We start from the raw sequence: 17,865 nt of genomic DNA on the forward strand, positions 1-17,865 counted from the left end.
CTCCCATTATATAGGACATCTTTTTGTTTGAATGATAGCTTCTTAAAATAGAAAAAAGTTTTTAGTTTAATGTAATCCCATTTGTTTACTTTTGATTTTGATTTTCTTGATATTGAAACCAAGTAATCAAGACACTATTGAACCCAATATCATAGTGCTTTCCCAATGTTTTATTCTATATCGTTTATAGTTTTATGTCTATCATCTAATTCCTCAATCCATTTGGAGTAAAATTTTGTGCATGGTGTGAGGTAAGTCCAACTTCAGGCCTTTGTAGATGGCTCCCAAATTTTCTCCCTATACTTTTTTTGAAGAGGTTTTCCTTTCTAGTTCATTGCTATGGGTTCATTTATTTTAAAATAACTCTTCATAATTTTGATAGCTTACTCTGAGGAACTCAATTCATCTCCACTACTTTTATACCAGTACCACAGTTTTGCTATTATATAATTTTATATTACAGTTTAAAGCAGGAACATTCAGTTTAATCACACATCAGAAATACTTTAGCATACATAGATAACCTAGCTCTATGTATTTTAGATGACATAGTCAATCCCTTTTTAGTTTAGGTATTCTGATAAAATTCAGTAAGAGTGGATATAATTGTATAAAACACTCTATTTTTATTTATTTTAAATATAAATTTTTATTTAAGCACCATGATTACAAGCATGTTTGTAGTTGGGTTTCATTTATAAACAGAACAACCCCCATTACCAGTGCAACATTCCCACCACCAATGCCCTCCCCTCCCCACTTCTACCTGTATTTGTGACAGGCATTTACTTCTCTCATTCTTTAACATTGGCATGTTATTTCCCTAACAGAGTTCACCACTCTTTGTAGTGAGCTTCAAATTGTGAGTCAGTCCTTCCAGCCCTTCCAGCCGTTAACTCTATTGTCTCTGGGCCTTATTACAGTAATGTCTTTAATTTTTCTTAAAACCCATAGATAAGTGAGACTATTATGTGTCTATCTCTCTCCCTCTGACTTATTTCACTTAACATAATAGATTTCATGTACATCCACGTATAGGAAAATTTCATGACTTCATCTCCTGATGGCTGCATAATATTCCATTGTGTATACGTACCACAGTTTTTTTAGCCATTCATCTGTTGAAGGGCATCTTGATGGTTTCGAGAGTCTGGCTATTGTAAATAGTGCTGCAATAAATTAGGTGTGAGGAAAGGATTTTTGAATTGTATTTTTGTGTTCTTAGGGTATATCCCTAGGAGTGGAATAGTTGGATCATATGGGAGTACAATTTCTAGTTTTTTGAGGAATCTCCATATTGTTTTCCATAAAGGCTGGACTAGACGGCATTCCCGCTAGCAGTAAATAAGAGTTCCTTTCTCTCCACATCCCTGCCAGCACTGATTGTTCTTATTCTTTGTGATGTGTGCCAGTCTCTGTGGTGTGAGATGGTGAGATTTGCATCTCCCTGATGATTAGTGACATGGAACATTTGTATTTCTTCTTTGAGGAAGTGTCTGTTCATTTCTTCTCATTTTTTGATGTGGTTTTATGTTTTTTTTCTTATTAAGTTCTGTCAGTAACTTGTATATCTTAGATTTTAGCTCCTTGTCTGATGGATATTGGGTGAATAGTTTCTCCCATTCTGTAGATGGTTTTCGTATCTTTTTTTTTTTTTTTTTTTTTTTTTTGGTTTTTGGGCCACACCTGGCATTGCTCAGGGGTTACTCCTGGCTGTCTGCTCAGAAATAGCGCCTGGCAGGCACAGGGGACCATATGGGACACCGGGATTCGAACCAACCACCTTTGGTCCTGGATCGGCTGCTTGCAAGGCAAACACCGCTGTGCTATCTCTCCGGGCCCTGGTTTTCGTATCTTATGCACTATTTCCTTTGAGGTGCAGAAGCTTCTCAGCTTAATATAATCCTATGATTTCAGGCCTGATATCAAGGTCTTTTATCCATATGGATTTGATCTTTGTGCATGGTGTTAGATGGAGGTCTGAGTTCGCTTTTTTGTAAGTGGCTAGCCAGTTGTGTCAACACCACTTGTTGAAGATGATTTCCTTGCTCCATTTTGGATCTCTTGCCTTTTATCAAAGATTTGTTGATTGCCTGTCTGGGGAATATTCTCTGAGTACTCAAATCTATTCCACTGATCAGAGGATGTATCTTTATTCCAGTACCATGCTGTTTTGATAACTATGGCTTATTAATACAGTATAAAATTGGGGAAAGTAATGCCTCCCATATTCCTTTTCCCAAGGATTGTTTTAGCTATTCATGGGTGCTTATTGTTCCAAATGAATTTCAGGAGTGTTTGGTTCACTTCTTTGAAAAATTGTCATGGGTATCTTTAGAGGAATTGCATTAAATCTGTACAATGCCTTGGAGAGTATTGCCATTTTAATTATATTAATCCTGCCAATCATGAGCAGGGTATATGTCTCCATTTCCTGTGTCCTCTCTTATTTTTTCAAGTAGGGTTTTTTAGTTTTCTTTGTATGGGTCCTTCACCTCTTTAGTTAAATTGACCCCAAGATATTTGAGTTTGTGTGACACTAATGTGAATGGAGTTGTTATTTTAGTGTCCATTTCTTCTCTATCATTATGAGTATACAAGAAGGCCATTGACTTTTGTGTATTAATTTTGTAGCCTGCCACTTTGCTATATGAATCTATGGTTTCTAGAAGCTTTTTGACAGAGTCTTTAGGTTTTTCTAAATATATTATCATGTCTTCTGCAAACAGTGAGAGCCTGACTTCTTCCTTACCTATCTGGATATCCTTGATATCTTTTATTGCCTAATCACTAAGGCAAGTAATTGCAGTGCTATCTTGAATAGGAGTGGTGAGAGAGTACAGCCTTGTCTTGTGCCAGATATTAGGGGAAAAGCTTTTAATTTATCTTTATTAAGAAAAATATTTGCCATTGGCTTGTGGTAGATAGCGTGGACTATATTGAGAAAAGTTCCTTTCATTCCCATCTTAATGAGAGTTTTTTTTATCAAGAATGGGTGTTGGACCTTATCGAATGCTTTTTCTGATTCTATTGATATGATCATATGATTTTTGGGGTTTTTTTGTTAATATGGTGTATTATGTTGATTTATTTATGGATATTATACCATTCTTGCATTCCTGGGATGAAACCCACTTGGTCGCGGTGAATGACCTTCTTGATGAGGCATTGAATTCTATTTGCCAGAATTTTGTTAAGGATCTTTGCATCTGTGTTCATCAGAGATATTGGTCTGTAATTTTCTTTATTGGCAGCATCTCTGTCTGGTTTTGGTATCAAGGTGATGTTAGCTTCTTAGTAACTATTTGGAAGTGTTCCTGTTTTTTCAATTTTATGGAAGAACCTGAAAAGGATTGGTAGAAATGTTTAAAAGAATTTATTAGTGAACCCATTTGGGCATGGGCTTTTGTTTGAGGGAATATTTTTGATCACCATTTTAATTTCCTCAATAGTTATGGGGCTGTTCAGATATGCTACTCATCCTTATTTAACCATGGAAGGTTATAAGAGTCCAAGAATTTATCCATTTCTGCCAATTCTCATGTTTTGTGGCATAGAGTTTCTCTTTTTTTTTTTACTTTTTTTTTAATTTTTTATTTTTCATTATGAGAACAATGATGCAAAGAAAGAGGACAAGGTAAAGTTACAGTGGAAGGACAATCACCCATAACATAATTCTCAGAAGTCCCCTTGCTGATATCTTAACTTTGAAATTTCAGCCAAAGAACATTAAGATAAATAAGACAGAATCCATGTACAATTACTTTGTCCCTCAAGTACCCAGATTGTAACACATTATAATATTTCTTAACAGCACACAAGGCAATCTAAAGCCATAAAACATATGTAACTCCTTAAACATTACAGGCATAGTATTTTTTTACATGTCCATATACATGCATATTAGCTTAAGTTAACCTCAAATTTTAAGTGGGTTCTTTTTAAGGATTAGAGTCAAAGGAGCACAGTAAAAATGGTGCTAGAGTGGCAATTGTTGTTTGCATAGGCCCACCAAAATATGAGGGACATGGAAAGAAATAACCTTGGCCTAAATACAAAGAGACCCTAGCCCTGAAGTTTCCTGGCACAAGACCAACTCTAGGCTCCAGGCAAGCTAGATCGTCCAATCCAAGACACTGTCTGTAGTGCCAACACACTTTTATTTTTCACACAGTCTCTGTTGTTGGTATCATGTTTCTGTATTAAAGATCCTGGAATCTTTATATCCTACATTGAAGTCAGGATGTGGATCGTCCCCTTGTTTCACCTCACAATTAAAGGGCAATGCAGAGAGCCCTGTCCTTCAAGCAGGTCATTGTTGTTGTCAAGTCTTCTTAGTGTTAAGAGAAGTCTCTTTTGAGCAGGTCGATGTCAGAGTAGTGGTAGGGTCTTCCCCGGTAGAGGGTTGCTTCAAAGTGTTGGTATATGAAACCTTGAATGTTTCGTAGATAGCTTCCCTGGTTCAGGGGTGAATGGAAAATGCCCTTTCTTCAGAGGTCTGTGCCAGGTCGTTATGTCAATGTTCAGGGTGTAAGGTCCCTTTGCACTACAAGACTTGTGTGTTCCAATCTCTATTAGATAGGATCTTATTTGTATGTATAGTATTTTCCCATTTTAATGTGCCTATGCAAAAAAGGAGCAATGCCACATGGTGTTATTGGCGCATATGGGGGCCATAAGAACAATTCCAACGATTCCCATGATATGGTTCAATCATAAGCATTAAACTGGGGGACTCTTTCACCAAAATTCCTTGTTAAACAGCTCAAAAAGAGAAGATAAAAAGTGGTTAGAATCGTCACTGCAAAAGACAACATTTAGTAAGAATTATAGCTGTCAGAGAAAGAACACAAAATATTCTAAAGAAATACGTGTCCATTTGCATAGAGTTTCTCAAAGTAGTCTCTGATTACCCTTTGAATCTCTGAAATATCTATAGTGATTTCCCCATTTTGATTTCTATTCTGGTTTATCAAGTTTCTCTCTCTCTTTCAATTTCTTTGTGAGTTTTGCCAGAAGTTTATCAATCTTGTTTATTTTTTCAAAGAGCCAACGTTTGCTTTGTTGACCTTTCAGATTGTGTTTGGATTTCCACTTAATTGCTTTCTGCTCTAAGCTTTGTTATTTCCTTCAGCTTACCTATTTTTGGTTCCATTTGTTGATAATTTTCTAATTGTATAAGTGTGGCATTAAGCTATTCATGTAGGCCCTTCTTCCTTCCTGATGTGTGCTTGAAAAGTTAAAAAATTTCCTCTCAGTACTCTATTGCTGTGTCCCATTAGTTCTGATAATTTGTGTTTTTATTGTCGTTTGTTTCCAAGAATGTTTTGATATCATCTTTGATTTTATATCTGACCCACTGATTGTTCAATAGTACGCTGTTTAATTTCCAGGTGTTAAAGTTTTTCTTCTGTGTCCCTTTGTAGTTTACGTTTAATTTCAGTGCCTTGTGATCAGCAAAGGTATTCTGCACTATTTCTATCCTCTTGATTTTATGGAGATATGTGTTGTGGGCTAGCATATAGTCTATCCTAGAGAATGACCCGTATGCATTGAAGAAAAATGTGTAGCCAAGTTTCTGAGGATGGAGTGCCCTATATATCTACTAGTCCACTTTTTTCAATTTCTCTTTTCAGAGCTAGTATTATTTTTGTTGGGTTTCAGTCTGGTTGACCTATCAAGGGGAGACAGGGCAGTTATGAGGTCTTCCACAATTCTTGTGTTGTTATTGATATCTTTTTTAAGATTTGTCAATAATTGTATTAAATACTTTGCTGGTTCCTCATTGGGTGCGTATATGTTAAGGAGTATGGTTTCTTCCTGATGTACATATCCCTTGATTAGTACAAAATGTCCATATTTGTCCCTTAAAACTGTTTTGAGTCTAAAGTCTGTGTCATCTGATATTATTATGGCCACCTCAGGTTTTTTTTTCCTTTTCTTTTTTAAAATGGGCAGGAAGGAGTGGGGAGGAGGAGGAGGAGGGAAAGAGATGGGGAAGAGAGAGAGAGAGGAGGCTGGGGAGAGGATGGGAGGCCGAGGAAGGAAGGAGAGAGAGAGGGAGAAGGGAGAGAGAGAGGGGAGGGGGAGAGATGGAGAGAGAGAGAGATGGAGATGGAGAGGGGAGAGAGGAAAGAGGAAAGAGATGGACAGAGGGGGAGGGGACAGGAGAGGGAAGGAAAGAGGGAGAGATGGAGAGAGATGGAGAGAAAGGAGGGAAGGGGATAGAGAGGGAGAGGGAGGGAGGGAGGGAGCAGCCCCACCTCAGGTTTTTAAAGGTTTTGTTTGCTTGGATGGTTTTCCTCCAGCCTTTGATTTTGAGTCTATGTTCTGACTATTCAGGTGTGTTTCTTTTTCTTTTTTTTTTTTTAAGAAAAGGTTATGCATTGTCCAAAGCTTTTCTTTTTCAGGTGTGTTTCTTGTAGGCAGCAGAAGGTTAGATTCATTTTTGATCCATTTAGCCTCTCTGTGTCTCTTAACTGGTACATTTAATCCATTGACATTGAGAGAGATAATTGTCATAGGATTTAATGCCATCTCTGTGTGGAGGTTTGATATGTCTATTGGTCAGTCTTGTCTTAAAGTAGATCTTTCAGTTTTTCTTTTAAGGCTTGTTTTGAGTCTGCAAAGTTTCTGAGTTGTTCTTTATCTGTGAAGCTATGTATACTTCCTTTAAACCTGAAAGTGAGTCTGTCTGGGTGCACTATTCTAGGGGAAGCATTTATTTCATTAAGTTTTGTCACTATCTTCCACCACTGCCTCTGGCCTTGAGAATTTCTAGTGACAGGTCTGCTGTAAATCTCAAGGATGCTCCCTTGAATGCAATTTCCCTTTTTGATCTTGCTGCTTTTAGTATTCTATCCTATCTCTGGGATTCATTATTGCAACTAGGATGTGTCTTGCGGTGCTTTTCCTTGGGTCTCTTTTAGCTGGTATTCTTTGGGCATGTAGGATTTGGTTGCATGTAGTCTTTAGCTCTGGTAGTTTTTCTATAGTGATGTCCTTGACTTGGTTCTTCCTGGGGATTTTCTTTCTGGTTCTCTGGGACTCCAGTGATTCTTAAATTGTTTCTGTTGAGCTTATTAAATACTTCTATTTTCATATGTTCACATTCTTTGAGTAATTTTTCCATTGTCTGATCATTTTCTTTATGGCTTTTTATCTATCTCTCCTGCTGTACAAAGTTGTTATGCATCTGATCTCCCACCTCACTAATTCTATTCTCAGCTGCTGTTACCCTATTGCAGATACTTTCCTTTGAGGTTTTTTAATTTATCTACTGAGTTTTTCAGACCTGTTATTTCAGTTTGGAGTTTTCTGATTTCTATCTCCATATCCTCATAATTTTTATAATGTTCTGTTCAATTCGATCTATGCTTTCTTTGAGTTCTGTAAACATTGTCCATATTTCTTTTCTAAAATCCATATCTGAGAGACTAACTAGGTGGTTGGCAATTTTTGGGACATCAGAGTTGCCATCTTCATTCTCTATGCTTGTTGTTGGCCTGCGTCGTTTCCCCATTGTCATGCTTGTATTGTGAATTTTTCTATGTGTTGTGGTGGTATTCGTTGGCGAGGTGGAGTGCGCAGTCACGAAGTGAAGCAGAGTGGTCATGCTAGTTCCACAGTCTCTGGGCAGGGAAGACTCACATCAGGAGAAGGCGAGCCTTCAGGGAAGGATGCCGAAGAGGATGAAAGTTCCCAGGCCAAAGCAAGCAGAGAGAAGGCCCAAGATGTCTGCCATGCTCCAGAGACACAGGAGAGTCAGCTTGTTCCACAGTCTCTGGGCGAGTAATACTCACCTTCGCTTTATATTTTTCTATATGGTTCTGTATGTCTCCTATTTTGACCCTATTGCTACAAATTCAAAAGTTATTTTTTGTTAAAACCTGTGTTTTTCTGTTCCTCCAAACACACTTTTGGCAGTTTTTTAAATGGTTATTGGAAGGACTCTAGAGAAGACACTCAGATGTGGTCAGCCAGGGTATGATTCCAGCATCCCTTGTGGTTCGCTGATCAACTTCAGTAGTATTTCCTGAGCTCAGAGCCAGTATTAACCCCTGAGCACCACCAGATGTAGCCCCCTAGAATAGATACATAAATAAATAATAATAAAAAGGATTCTATGGATTGTGGGTATACTTTAAAAAAAAACCCAAAGATATAGGAAGTAAGAGAATGGGGCTGAAAGACAAAAAAGAAAGTAGTGAGGTAACAGTTCCTATTCCATGTTCGTCCTTACCCAAACTTTCACAACTAAAAGGGGTTCTTTTCTCCCTGACTAAACATTAGTTCTGACTCACATACAAGAATACCCTCTCTAGTTACTGTAATTTCCATTTACTTTGTATGTTCTATAAAACTTGTATAGTCTTATTGTGTAAACAATTTTTATTTTCCTTATTGTATAGGAATATAAACATTTCATATTTCCTTTAGGTTAAATATTATACAGGACAAAAATAATTTAGTATTGACAGGGTTTTATTTTAAAATATTTGATATATAATAGAATAGAACACACAACTGAAGAATAATTTGCATGTTATACATTTAGGAAAAAGATTACAAAAATATCAGCTTTATTTCAGTAATCTTGGATACAACCACATAAGACCTTGGGCTTCTTCATATCCATTTCTGAAAAAAAATCTCTGAAAAGTCTCACAAGCCTCATAAAGAACTGAAGAATAAAGCTTCAAAATACATGGAAAACCTTATATAACCCATTCTTCTTTCTTCTCAACTCATATTCCATCTTCAGTTGCCATGAACTCACATTTATTTTCAGTCAGTAAATGAGATGCTAGCAGGCCTTACTCGCCTCTCAGTACTGATGTGAAATGACATTAAAGCAACAGAGATGAGAACAGTGATGGGTACAGAAAAATTTAAGACTCAAACCTAAGCCTCTAGGTTAATTAGATTTCTTATAGATAAAGGCAATATTGTCTGTTCCCGCTGGGTTTGAAGTGAGGAAAAGGGGCTGGCCTTTATCAGAGGAGGCAATGAACCAGCCAGGAAAGGCCACCGACTCAAAGGTGGAGGTTCTGCCAGTCTGGTTTCTGTAGAAAAGGAAGCTTATCACAGGTTCAGGCGCATTATACAGGTCTAAGATCTTCTTATCCTGAAATGAAGACAGTGTCCAAAAGGAGGAGAGGATATTTTAATAGTTCAGTCATTCTATAAAATCAATAAATTTTCTCAAGTTCTAGAAATGTTCCCTTTCTATTAAAATAAGTCTAGAGAAACAATTTGAAAAAATTTCAAAACAACATAATGAATATTTTTAAAAAATCCCCTTGCTACCCCCACTCTCCAATTTAGAAATGACAAATTATTGACACAAGAGACAAGTTAATAAACATGTTCCCACACTTGAACAGTGAACTGAGTGAGACACTCCTCACACTGACTGAGAGGATCATAAAGAAATAGCAGCATTTATGCAGTGGAAAGCTAAACCCCTCCCTTAGCAAAGCTACCAAGCATCCTGGGATCATTAGAGGATACAATGCTCTGGGCAAAGATCAGGTGGGTTCTGGATCTCTAACTAATTTCCAGCAGAAGAGAAAAGTCAATTGTGCTAATAAAACATATGAGCAGTTCTAAATAAACAAAATAAAAATGTCAATGAGAAAATGCCTCTGTATCTCAGAAAATGCCTCAGAATTAGAGAATGCTTCAGAAAAATGCCTCTAGAAATAAGTTTGTATGTGTATAAATTAGTATATATTGTACATTTATTGTACATTTAGGCAAAATAAGTATTCATAAGCATATGACAGAAACGCTAAATTACCATAAATACACAGAAGTATGCCATATCCCCCACAGTGGTCATGGCTTCTTCCGTATAATACCTTTATTCAATTGACCTCTTGTTAATCTATCCAGTTGTTTGGGCAGATGACTCCCAACCAAGGAATCACCATGACACAGTCTTCGAAGATATCTCAACATTTAATTCCACTGTAAAATCTGTAAATGCTATCCAAAACTATTTTGAATTGAGCTCGGTTTTTTTCAATGTCACTCACTCCTGACCCCACTCACTCCAATCTACAATCTTAAGTCACTACCTATGCTATTGCATGTTATCCATCCATCCACTTCACAAAAAAGAGACATGATTCTATAAACAATAGATTCATATAGCAAGGTGGCAGGCTACAAAATTAACACACAGAAATCAATGGCCTTTTTATACAGCAATAATGATAGAGAAAAGATGGATGTTAAGAAAGCAATCCCATTCACATTAGTGCCACACGAACTCAAATATCTTGGAGTCAACTTGACCAAAGACGTGAAGGACCTATACAAAGAAAACTATAAAGCCCTGCTCCAAGAAATAAGAGAGGACAAACGGAAATGGAAACACATACCCTGCTCATGGATTGGCAGGATTAACATCATTAAAATGTCAATACTCCCCAAAGCATTATACAGATTTAATGCGATCCCTCTAAAGACACCCATGACATTCTTCAAAGAAGTGGATCAAAAACTTATGAAGTTCATCTGGAACAATAAACACCCTCAAATAGCTAAAGCACTCCTAGGGAAAAGGAGTATGGGAGGCATTACTTTCCCAAACTTTAAACTGTACTACAAAGCTATAGTTATCAAAACAGCATGGTATTGGAATAAAGACAGACCCTCAGATCAGTGGAATAGGCATGAGTACTCAGAGAATGTTCCCCAGACATACAAGCACATAATTTTTGACAAAGGAGAAAGAAATTCTAAGTGGAGCAGAGAAAACCTCTTCAACAAATGGTGTTGGCAGAACTGGTTAGCCACTTGCAAAAAAGCGAAAATAGACGCCCCCCCCCCAGTTAACATCATGTACAAAGGTAAAATCCAAATGGATTAAAGACCTTGATATCAGATCTGATGCCATAAGGTATTTAGAACAACACGTAGGTAAAACACTCCATGACATCGAGACTAAAGGCATCTTCAAGGAGGAAACTGCACTTTCCAAACAAGTGAAAGCAGAGATCAACAGATGGGAATACATTAAGCTGAGAAGCTTATGCACCTCCAAAGAAATAGTGCCCACAATACAATAGCCACCCACTGAGTGGGAGAAACTATTCACCCAATACCCATCAGATAAGGGGCTAATATCTAAAATATACAGGGCACTGATAGAACTCTACAAGAAAAAAACATCCAATTCCATCCAAAAATGAGGAGAAGAAATGGACAGACACTTTAATAAAAAAGAAATACAAATGGCCAAAAGGCACATGACAAAATGCTTCACATCATCAGGGAGATGCAAATCAAAACAATAATGAGATACCACCTCACACCACAGAGATTGGCACACATCACTATGAATGAGAACAATCAATGCTGGCAGGGATGTGGAGAGAAAGGAACTCTTATCCACTGCTGGTGGGAATGCCATCTAGTCCAACCTTTATGGAAAGCGATATGGAGATTCCTCCAAAAACTGGAAATTAAGCTCTCATTCGACCCAGCCATACCACTCCTAGGGATATACCCTAGGAACATATGAATACAATACAAAAATCCCTTCCTCACACTAATATTTATTGCAGCACTATTCAAAATAGCCAGGCTCTAGAAACAACCAAAATTCCCTTCAACAGATGAATGGCTAAAGAAACTGTGGTACATATATCACAATGGAATATTATGCAGCCATCAGGAGAGATGACGTCATGAAATTTTCCTATACATGGATGTACATGGAATCTATCATGCTGAGTGAAATAAGTCAGAGGGAGAGAGATAGACACAGAGTAGTCTCACTCATCTATGGGTTTTAAGAAAAATAAAAGTCATTTTTGCAACAATCCTCAGAGACAGAGAGGAGGGTTGGAACTTCCAGCTCACTTCATGAAGCTCACCACAAAGAGTAGTGAGTGCAGTTATAGAAATAACTACACTGAGAACTACCATAACCATGTGAATGAATGAGGGAACTGGAAAGCCTGTCTAGAGTACAGGTGGGGTGGATTGGGGTGGAGGGAGATTTGGGACATTGGTGGTGAGAATGTTGCACTGGTGAAGGGGGGGTGTTCTTTACATGACTGAAATCTAATCACAAACATTTTTGTAATCAAGATGTTTAAATAAAGATATCATATAAAAAGAGACATGAAATTTAAACTGAAATAAATGCATATGATTGTGTTACCATTCAGATTAAGAGCCCTGCATATGATTTTCTATCATAGAAACAATAAAAATAAAATCACATAATAAAATTTGCTGCAGGGTCCAACAGACAGTACAAGACATTAATGTGCATATTTTGCATGTGCCTGAACCTAGTTTGATCCCAGAGCCACAAAGTCCCTTAAGTATCATACTAGGTTTGGCCTTATTATTCACCAGTACCCTCAATGTGAATTGTGTATCCTAAACACTATCGGATCCAACTAGGACTACTTACTTGGATTCTGTTATTGAACTCCTGGTCCAGTTGCCTTTGAATCATCAAGAGTAGAACTTTATCACACCGATCACCACTTGGGAAATATTTCCCAAATAAACTAAAATTAAGTAAAGTTTGCAGGAGCAATGCCATTCAACTCTTGTATAGCTACAAAGAAGGCTATTTTTCTACTCCTCTGTCTGCTCCCTCCACTCAATCCTTTCTTTTCTTCAAAGACACCAAGTTATTTCTGTCACAGGACAATAGCACTTCTTTTTTACTTGAAAGCCTGTCCCACACCTTCCCTAGATGATTTCTTTCAACTATTCAGGTTTCAGCTAAAATACCCAGCCCTTGGAAGAGTACCTGTGCATATGTCACCTTGAAGTCCTCAGTTCCCTTCCTCTCCCTTAATACAGTAACAATATCAGGTTGTTATGAGTAATGATAACAATACTCATTTCAATGCAATGCCAGATCCTCTATCCTCATTTTCAGCCTCCTGTTTAGAAAGGTCCAGGTGACAAACCCCATCTGTACTCATCAACTAAAGGATGCTATTTTTTCCCTTTTTCCTTGTTACTCAGCACATTGCTCTTGCTCTTAATGTACTTAATGGCTCTATCTGCACATTATCTGTCATTCTGCATCTTCATATGATAATTGTTTTGGTTGAGCACCACCACTTCCAGTCACCTTTACAGGAAATTTTCTGTACATCATAACTCTCTCCAATTTCTCTCAAATTTATTTTAAGCTGGCCTTCCCCTGTGCCATTATGCTTTTCAAGGTCCTGAAGGAACTATTCTTTCATTGTTGAATGCATTGAACAATTCTCGGTACCTCTGAGGATAAATGTAAGTAGATATAGAAGTAGTATTTTCTTTGACATGCCCCTACTATAATTTACTATCTCCTGATATATCTTACTGAGACCAAAATAATCCTAAGCCACCTGTATTCACACCCAACATCCTTTTGTCCAAAACATTCTAATTTTTATTTTGCCAGAATCAAAGCCAAAATCTATACAGAGGCTGACTGTACCTTTCATAATTGATTTTTATCTCCTTGAACACCTCCTTCCTAAGTTCTGTCCTGCCATTTACCAGACATCTTGCTGGTGAACTTTCTTGCCTCCTACTGTGTTGAACACTTGCGCTATCTCAATAATATTAATAGCACTATTCATCACAGCAGACTGACATATTTTTGGTACTGCCAGTCTTCTCATTTTTCTCTAACCATTCTTTTCCAGGGGACATCATACCTTTACCATGTCACAGAGTGCCTATTTTTTTTGTTTTTTGTTTTTTTGGGTCACACCCAGCAGTGCTCAGGGGTTACTCCTGGCTCTGGGCTCAGAAATCACCCCTGGAAGGCACGGGGGACCATACGGGATGTCAGGATTCAAACCACCGACCTTCTGGATGTAAGGCAAATGCTCTACCACCATGCTATCTCTCCAGCCCCCAGAGTGCCTATTATATTACATGTTTAGCATTTCTCTTCTCCCACTAAAATCCAAGCTCCATATAACCATTAATGTAGCTCAAAAGTCCACAATAGTGCTGGAGGTCAGAATCCACACATATATAAATTGAAATAGATGGAGTGTAATTAAATGAACTAAATTACAGTGAGGCATAGTGAACAGTTTAAGGGGCAAAGTATATACATATGTGTATATCAGACACTCACCAATAAATGATCAAATATATAGCATAGTAAAGGTAACAGTGTTAGGAAACACAAAATAAGAATGACTAAGCAGACAGGAGAAGAATACAATACCATAATCTGGGAGATTCACGAAAGACTTTTTTCCATCTGAAGAAAGTTATTAAGAGAACAATAAACAGTCCAAAGCATCAGAACTGGAGATTTTGTTTAGAATTGAGTTTACATGGCAGAGAAGGTGGCTGAATTGGACCTTGGGACCTGGTAGAAGGAAGTGAGCTCTAGGAATGGGCATGGTATCAAAATGTTGCATGCATAAAATGTTTACTTAGCAATATTAGAAATCACAATATCTCAATAAAAATAATAAAAGAAAAATAAAAAATTCTCAGAGGAGGCAAAATATTAAAGAAGAAAAGAGATGCCTACAAAATAAAATATTAAAGTGAGATCTAGAAATCTCCATTAACAGTATTGTAAGTAACAGTATAATAATTAATAAAGATAAAAACTTTAAATAAAATACATCTAGATGTTCTGATGACAAATATTAGGAGTTCCTAATGGACAACAGGGTGGATTAAAGAAGAGAATGTATTTGAAGAAACAGTGCCTGAGATCTCAAAATTCAAGAAATACAGAGTTCTCACTAGTGAGTAAACATTAAAAATAATGAAAAAAATAAAAATTTCAGGTACAGACCTAAATCAAAAAGAACCAAGAACAGGGGCCAGAGAGATAGCATGGAGGTAAGGCGTTTGCCTTGCAAGCAGAAGGATCGTGGTTCTAATCCCGGCATCCCATATGGTCCCTGGAGCCTACCAGGAGCGATTTCTGAGCATAGAGCCAGGAGTAACCCCTGAGTACTGCCAGGTGTGGCCCAAAAAAACAAACAAACAAAAAACAAACAAACAAACAAAACAAAACAAAAAAAGAGCCAAGAACAAATATACTTAAGAATGGGAGAACAGATATTTTTAATTCTAAAATTACAAATTTAATCAAAAAACTTTTCATCAAATGAAATGGCTTTTTAAAACATTATTTTTCTTAGTCACTCACCTTCAGTTGCAGTGTGGGCTTTCCTTCCATCTTCTCACAAGACAGACACTTTTCTGGATCCTTTATTCCCAAATAAATGGGAAACCTGGAGTTTTGTTTAGGAGGCACTGAATACTTGCATGGAATAACGGTGACAGTGACTACAAAGATAAGAAGGTTGATGTATATTCTTTCTCAAAAATCAGGAGAAACTAGTACATTGCAGGGAGTCTATTAAACAACCAACCCTGTTTCATTTATTCACACCTCATACCATCTCATCCTAGAACATGAAGCAAGCACATTTTAATAAAAAAGATCCTGCCCTGGAGCTTTTCTCTATTCTGTTTAAATATCTGGAGGTGGAGATTCCCAACAAAAACATCTGATCCTCAGAGAGCTCTGCCTATGAGCAAAGTTTGCCTGTTACAATATTAATATTTATATCCTTGTGTTGTTAGGTCCTTACAGGACAGCTTGCATTCAGAAAATATAAGCCCCTTCTTTTAAAAAATGATAATAATAATAATAATAATAATAATAATAATAATAATAATAATAAACAAGGGGCTGGAGCAATAGCGCAGCAGTAGGGCATTTGCCTTGCACATGACTTACCCAGGACCTCAGTTCCATCCCCAGCTTCCCAATGGTCTCCCAAGCCAGGAGCGATTTCTGAGAGCATAGCCAGGAGTAACCCCTGAATATCACTGGATATGGCCCCACAACAAAACAAAATAAACAAACAAAAACAGGACAGATCCTTAGACCTGAAAGAATCTCTCCTGTTGCACCCTCTTGTGCTCCCTTCATTAGGGTCCCATACAAACTCATCCTGTCTTTTCCTTCCCAAGAAGATTTGAAATTCTCCCCTCTCAAATGGGCCACACTTTAACCAAATGCCCAGTGGCAGCTTTTTGTGAGGAAGCTGCCTCCCCGCTGATGGTCATGAGTCCCCTCTCACCTGGAGTTACGTTGCTTCTCCGTGGAACTGACACAAGGTCTTCACCAGAAAAGGTCCACACATGATGACTCAAGTCAGATATTTTTCCAAAGTCAGTAGTTCTCCCTCCTGAAATGAAAATGGATAATGAAAATTCATGAATAGAAGGCTGTTTTGGTGTTCATTGGGAGAAATATCAATCACCTAATGTAGGCCCAGTATGAAAGGCCAAGTTTTTAATTTACATTGACTGTTCTGTTTTCTATTTTTTTTTAAAAACACCATAATTGCAGGGTATTTTTTTACAGAATAAGTTATTCATGATTATATAAATATTTATATAGAGTGCAATAACATTCACCAGTGCACATTTCCTGCCACCAATGTTAAGTTTCCCTCTGATGCCATCTTCCCTCCCACCCACCCTTTCTCACCTGCTCCTGGAACAGGCATTTTACTTCTCTATTTCTCTTTCCTTTTTTTGACTCAGTGATTTTCACTACTATTAATGAAGAGGTGTCATGCATGTCCCTTTCATAGTAGACCCTTATCTACTCTAACTGCACTCTTTGTTTTTTGTGGCAAGCTTCCTACCATGAACTGGTTCTCCTAATCATTCTCTCTATTGTCTCTGAATGTCATCCCCACACTATCTTTTATTTTCCTTATATCACACAGATGAATGAGATTATTCTATGTTTATTCCTCTCCCTCTGATTCATTACACTTAGCATAATGATCTCCATGTCAACCCAAATATAGGCAAATTTTATGACTTCATTTATTCTCATTAACTGCTGATGGGAATGCCATCAAGTCCAGTCTTTCTGTAAAACAATATGGATATTCCTCAAAAAACTGGAAATTAAGCTTTCTTATAATTCAGTAATACCACTCTTAGGGATATACACTAGGAACACAAACACATAATACCAAAATGTCATCTGCACTCCTATCTTCATCACAGCACTATTTATAATAGCCAGAAATTGGAAGCAACCCAGGTGCCTGATAACAGGTGACTAGCTAAATAAACTGTGATACATCTACACAATAGAACACTATGTTATGTAGTCATTAGGGAGAAAAAGGGTAGAAGTTTTTAACACCAAGCCTGCTAGAATACACAGAACCCTACACACACACACACACACACACACACACACACACACACACAGACTTTCTGTATAGAAAAGCTGTGGGATCTGCAGGTTCAGTAAACCCTGTTGTAAGACAGTGCAAATGTGAAGGCCCATCTAGCCCTTTCGTTGCTCACTAGAGCATAATGTATGTTCAATTCATTTCTGGTCTGGAGCTAGAGCTTATCATCAAGTGAAAGACCTCAGCATGAGAGTCACACGTTTCTATAGTAAATGATAGGTACTAGTGAAATATGGCACACACAGAGAGGAGCAGAGAATGCTGGAGCATTCAAAAAAGACAGCTATTCATGTAGCCTCCCAAACTCCATCCCAAGATTACCCATGGCACAATGTGGTCCATGTGGAAGATCTTTTGGATTATGATCCATAGTGGGTTGTCAATACCTGTGGAGACATATAGGATTTGTCAACCTGAGATGAATTTCCAAGTCCTTCCCAAGAAATTGCTTATTAAGACATTTATTCTGAATAGAGATTTGGTACAGTCTAGCTGGCTATAAATCTTTACATTGAGAACCTGAGACATCCTCCATAGAGAGAATATCAGGCAGAACTATTTCCATCCCAGAAATCTTGCAGTGGCATTGTCAATCTAAAATTTCTAATTTGAGACTTGGTTT

General features: G+C 37.5%; 1 protein-coding gene across 1 annotated transcript; it reads right to left on the bottom strand.

The window, feature by feature from the left end:
• Positions 1–8,917: 8,917 nt before the first annotated feature.
• LOC126024232 (interleukin-36 gamma-like) lies at positions 8,918–17,613 on the bottom strand. Its single transcript, XM_049784637.1, has 4 exons — positions 17,565–17,613; positions 16,104–16,211; positions 15,161–15,300; positions 8,918–9,127 (listed from the first exon to the last, which is right to left on the bottom strand). The coding sequence occupies exons 1-4, from the start codon at positions 17,611–17,613 to the stop codon at positions 8,918–8,920; spliced, it is 507 nt and encodes a 168-aa protein (XP_049640594.1).
• Positions 17,614–17,865: the final 252 nt, after the last annotated feature.

Source organism: Suncus etruscus, chromosome 12 (genome assembly GCF_024139225.1).
Source record: "Suncus etruscus isolate mSunEtr1 chromosome 12, mSunEtr1.pri.cur, whole genome shotgun sequence".
Taxonomy (NCBI): domain Eukaryota; kingdom Metazoa; phylum Chordata; class Mammalia; order Eulipotyphla; family Soricidae; genus Suncus; species Suncus etruscus.

Excerpts from the sequence above, each read along its gene's own strand:
- LOC126024232 (XM_049784637.1), bottom strand. The coding sequence starts at position 17,613 with ATGGATCATAATCCAAAAGATCTTCCACATGGACCACATTGTGCCATG. Across the intron at positions 16,212-17,564 it reads TGGACCACATTGTGCCATGG|GAGGGAGAACTACTGACTTT; the intron begins GTAATCTTGGGA and ends TTTTCATTTCAG. Across the intron at positions 15,301-16,103 it reads GAGAAGCAACGTAACTCCAG|TCACTGTCACCGTTATTCCA; the intron begins GTGAGAGGGGAC and ends TTATCTTTGTAG.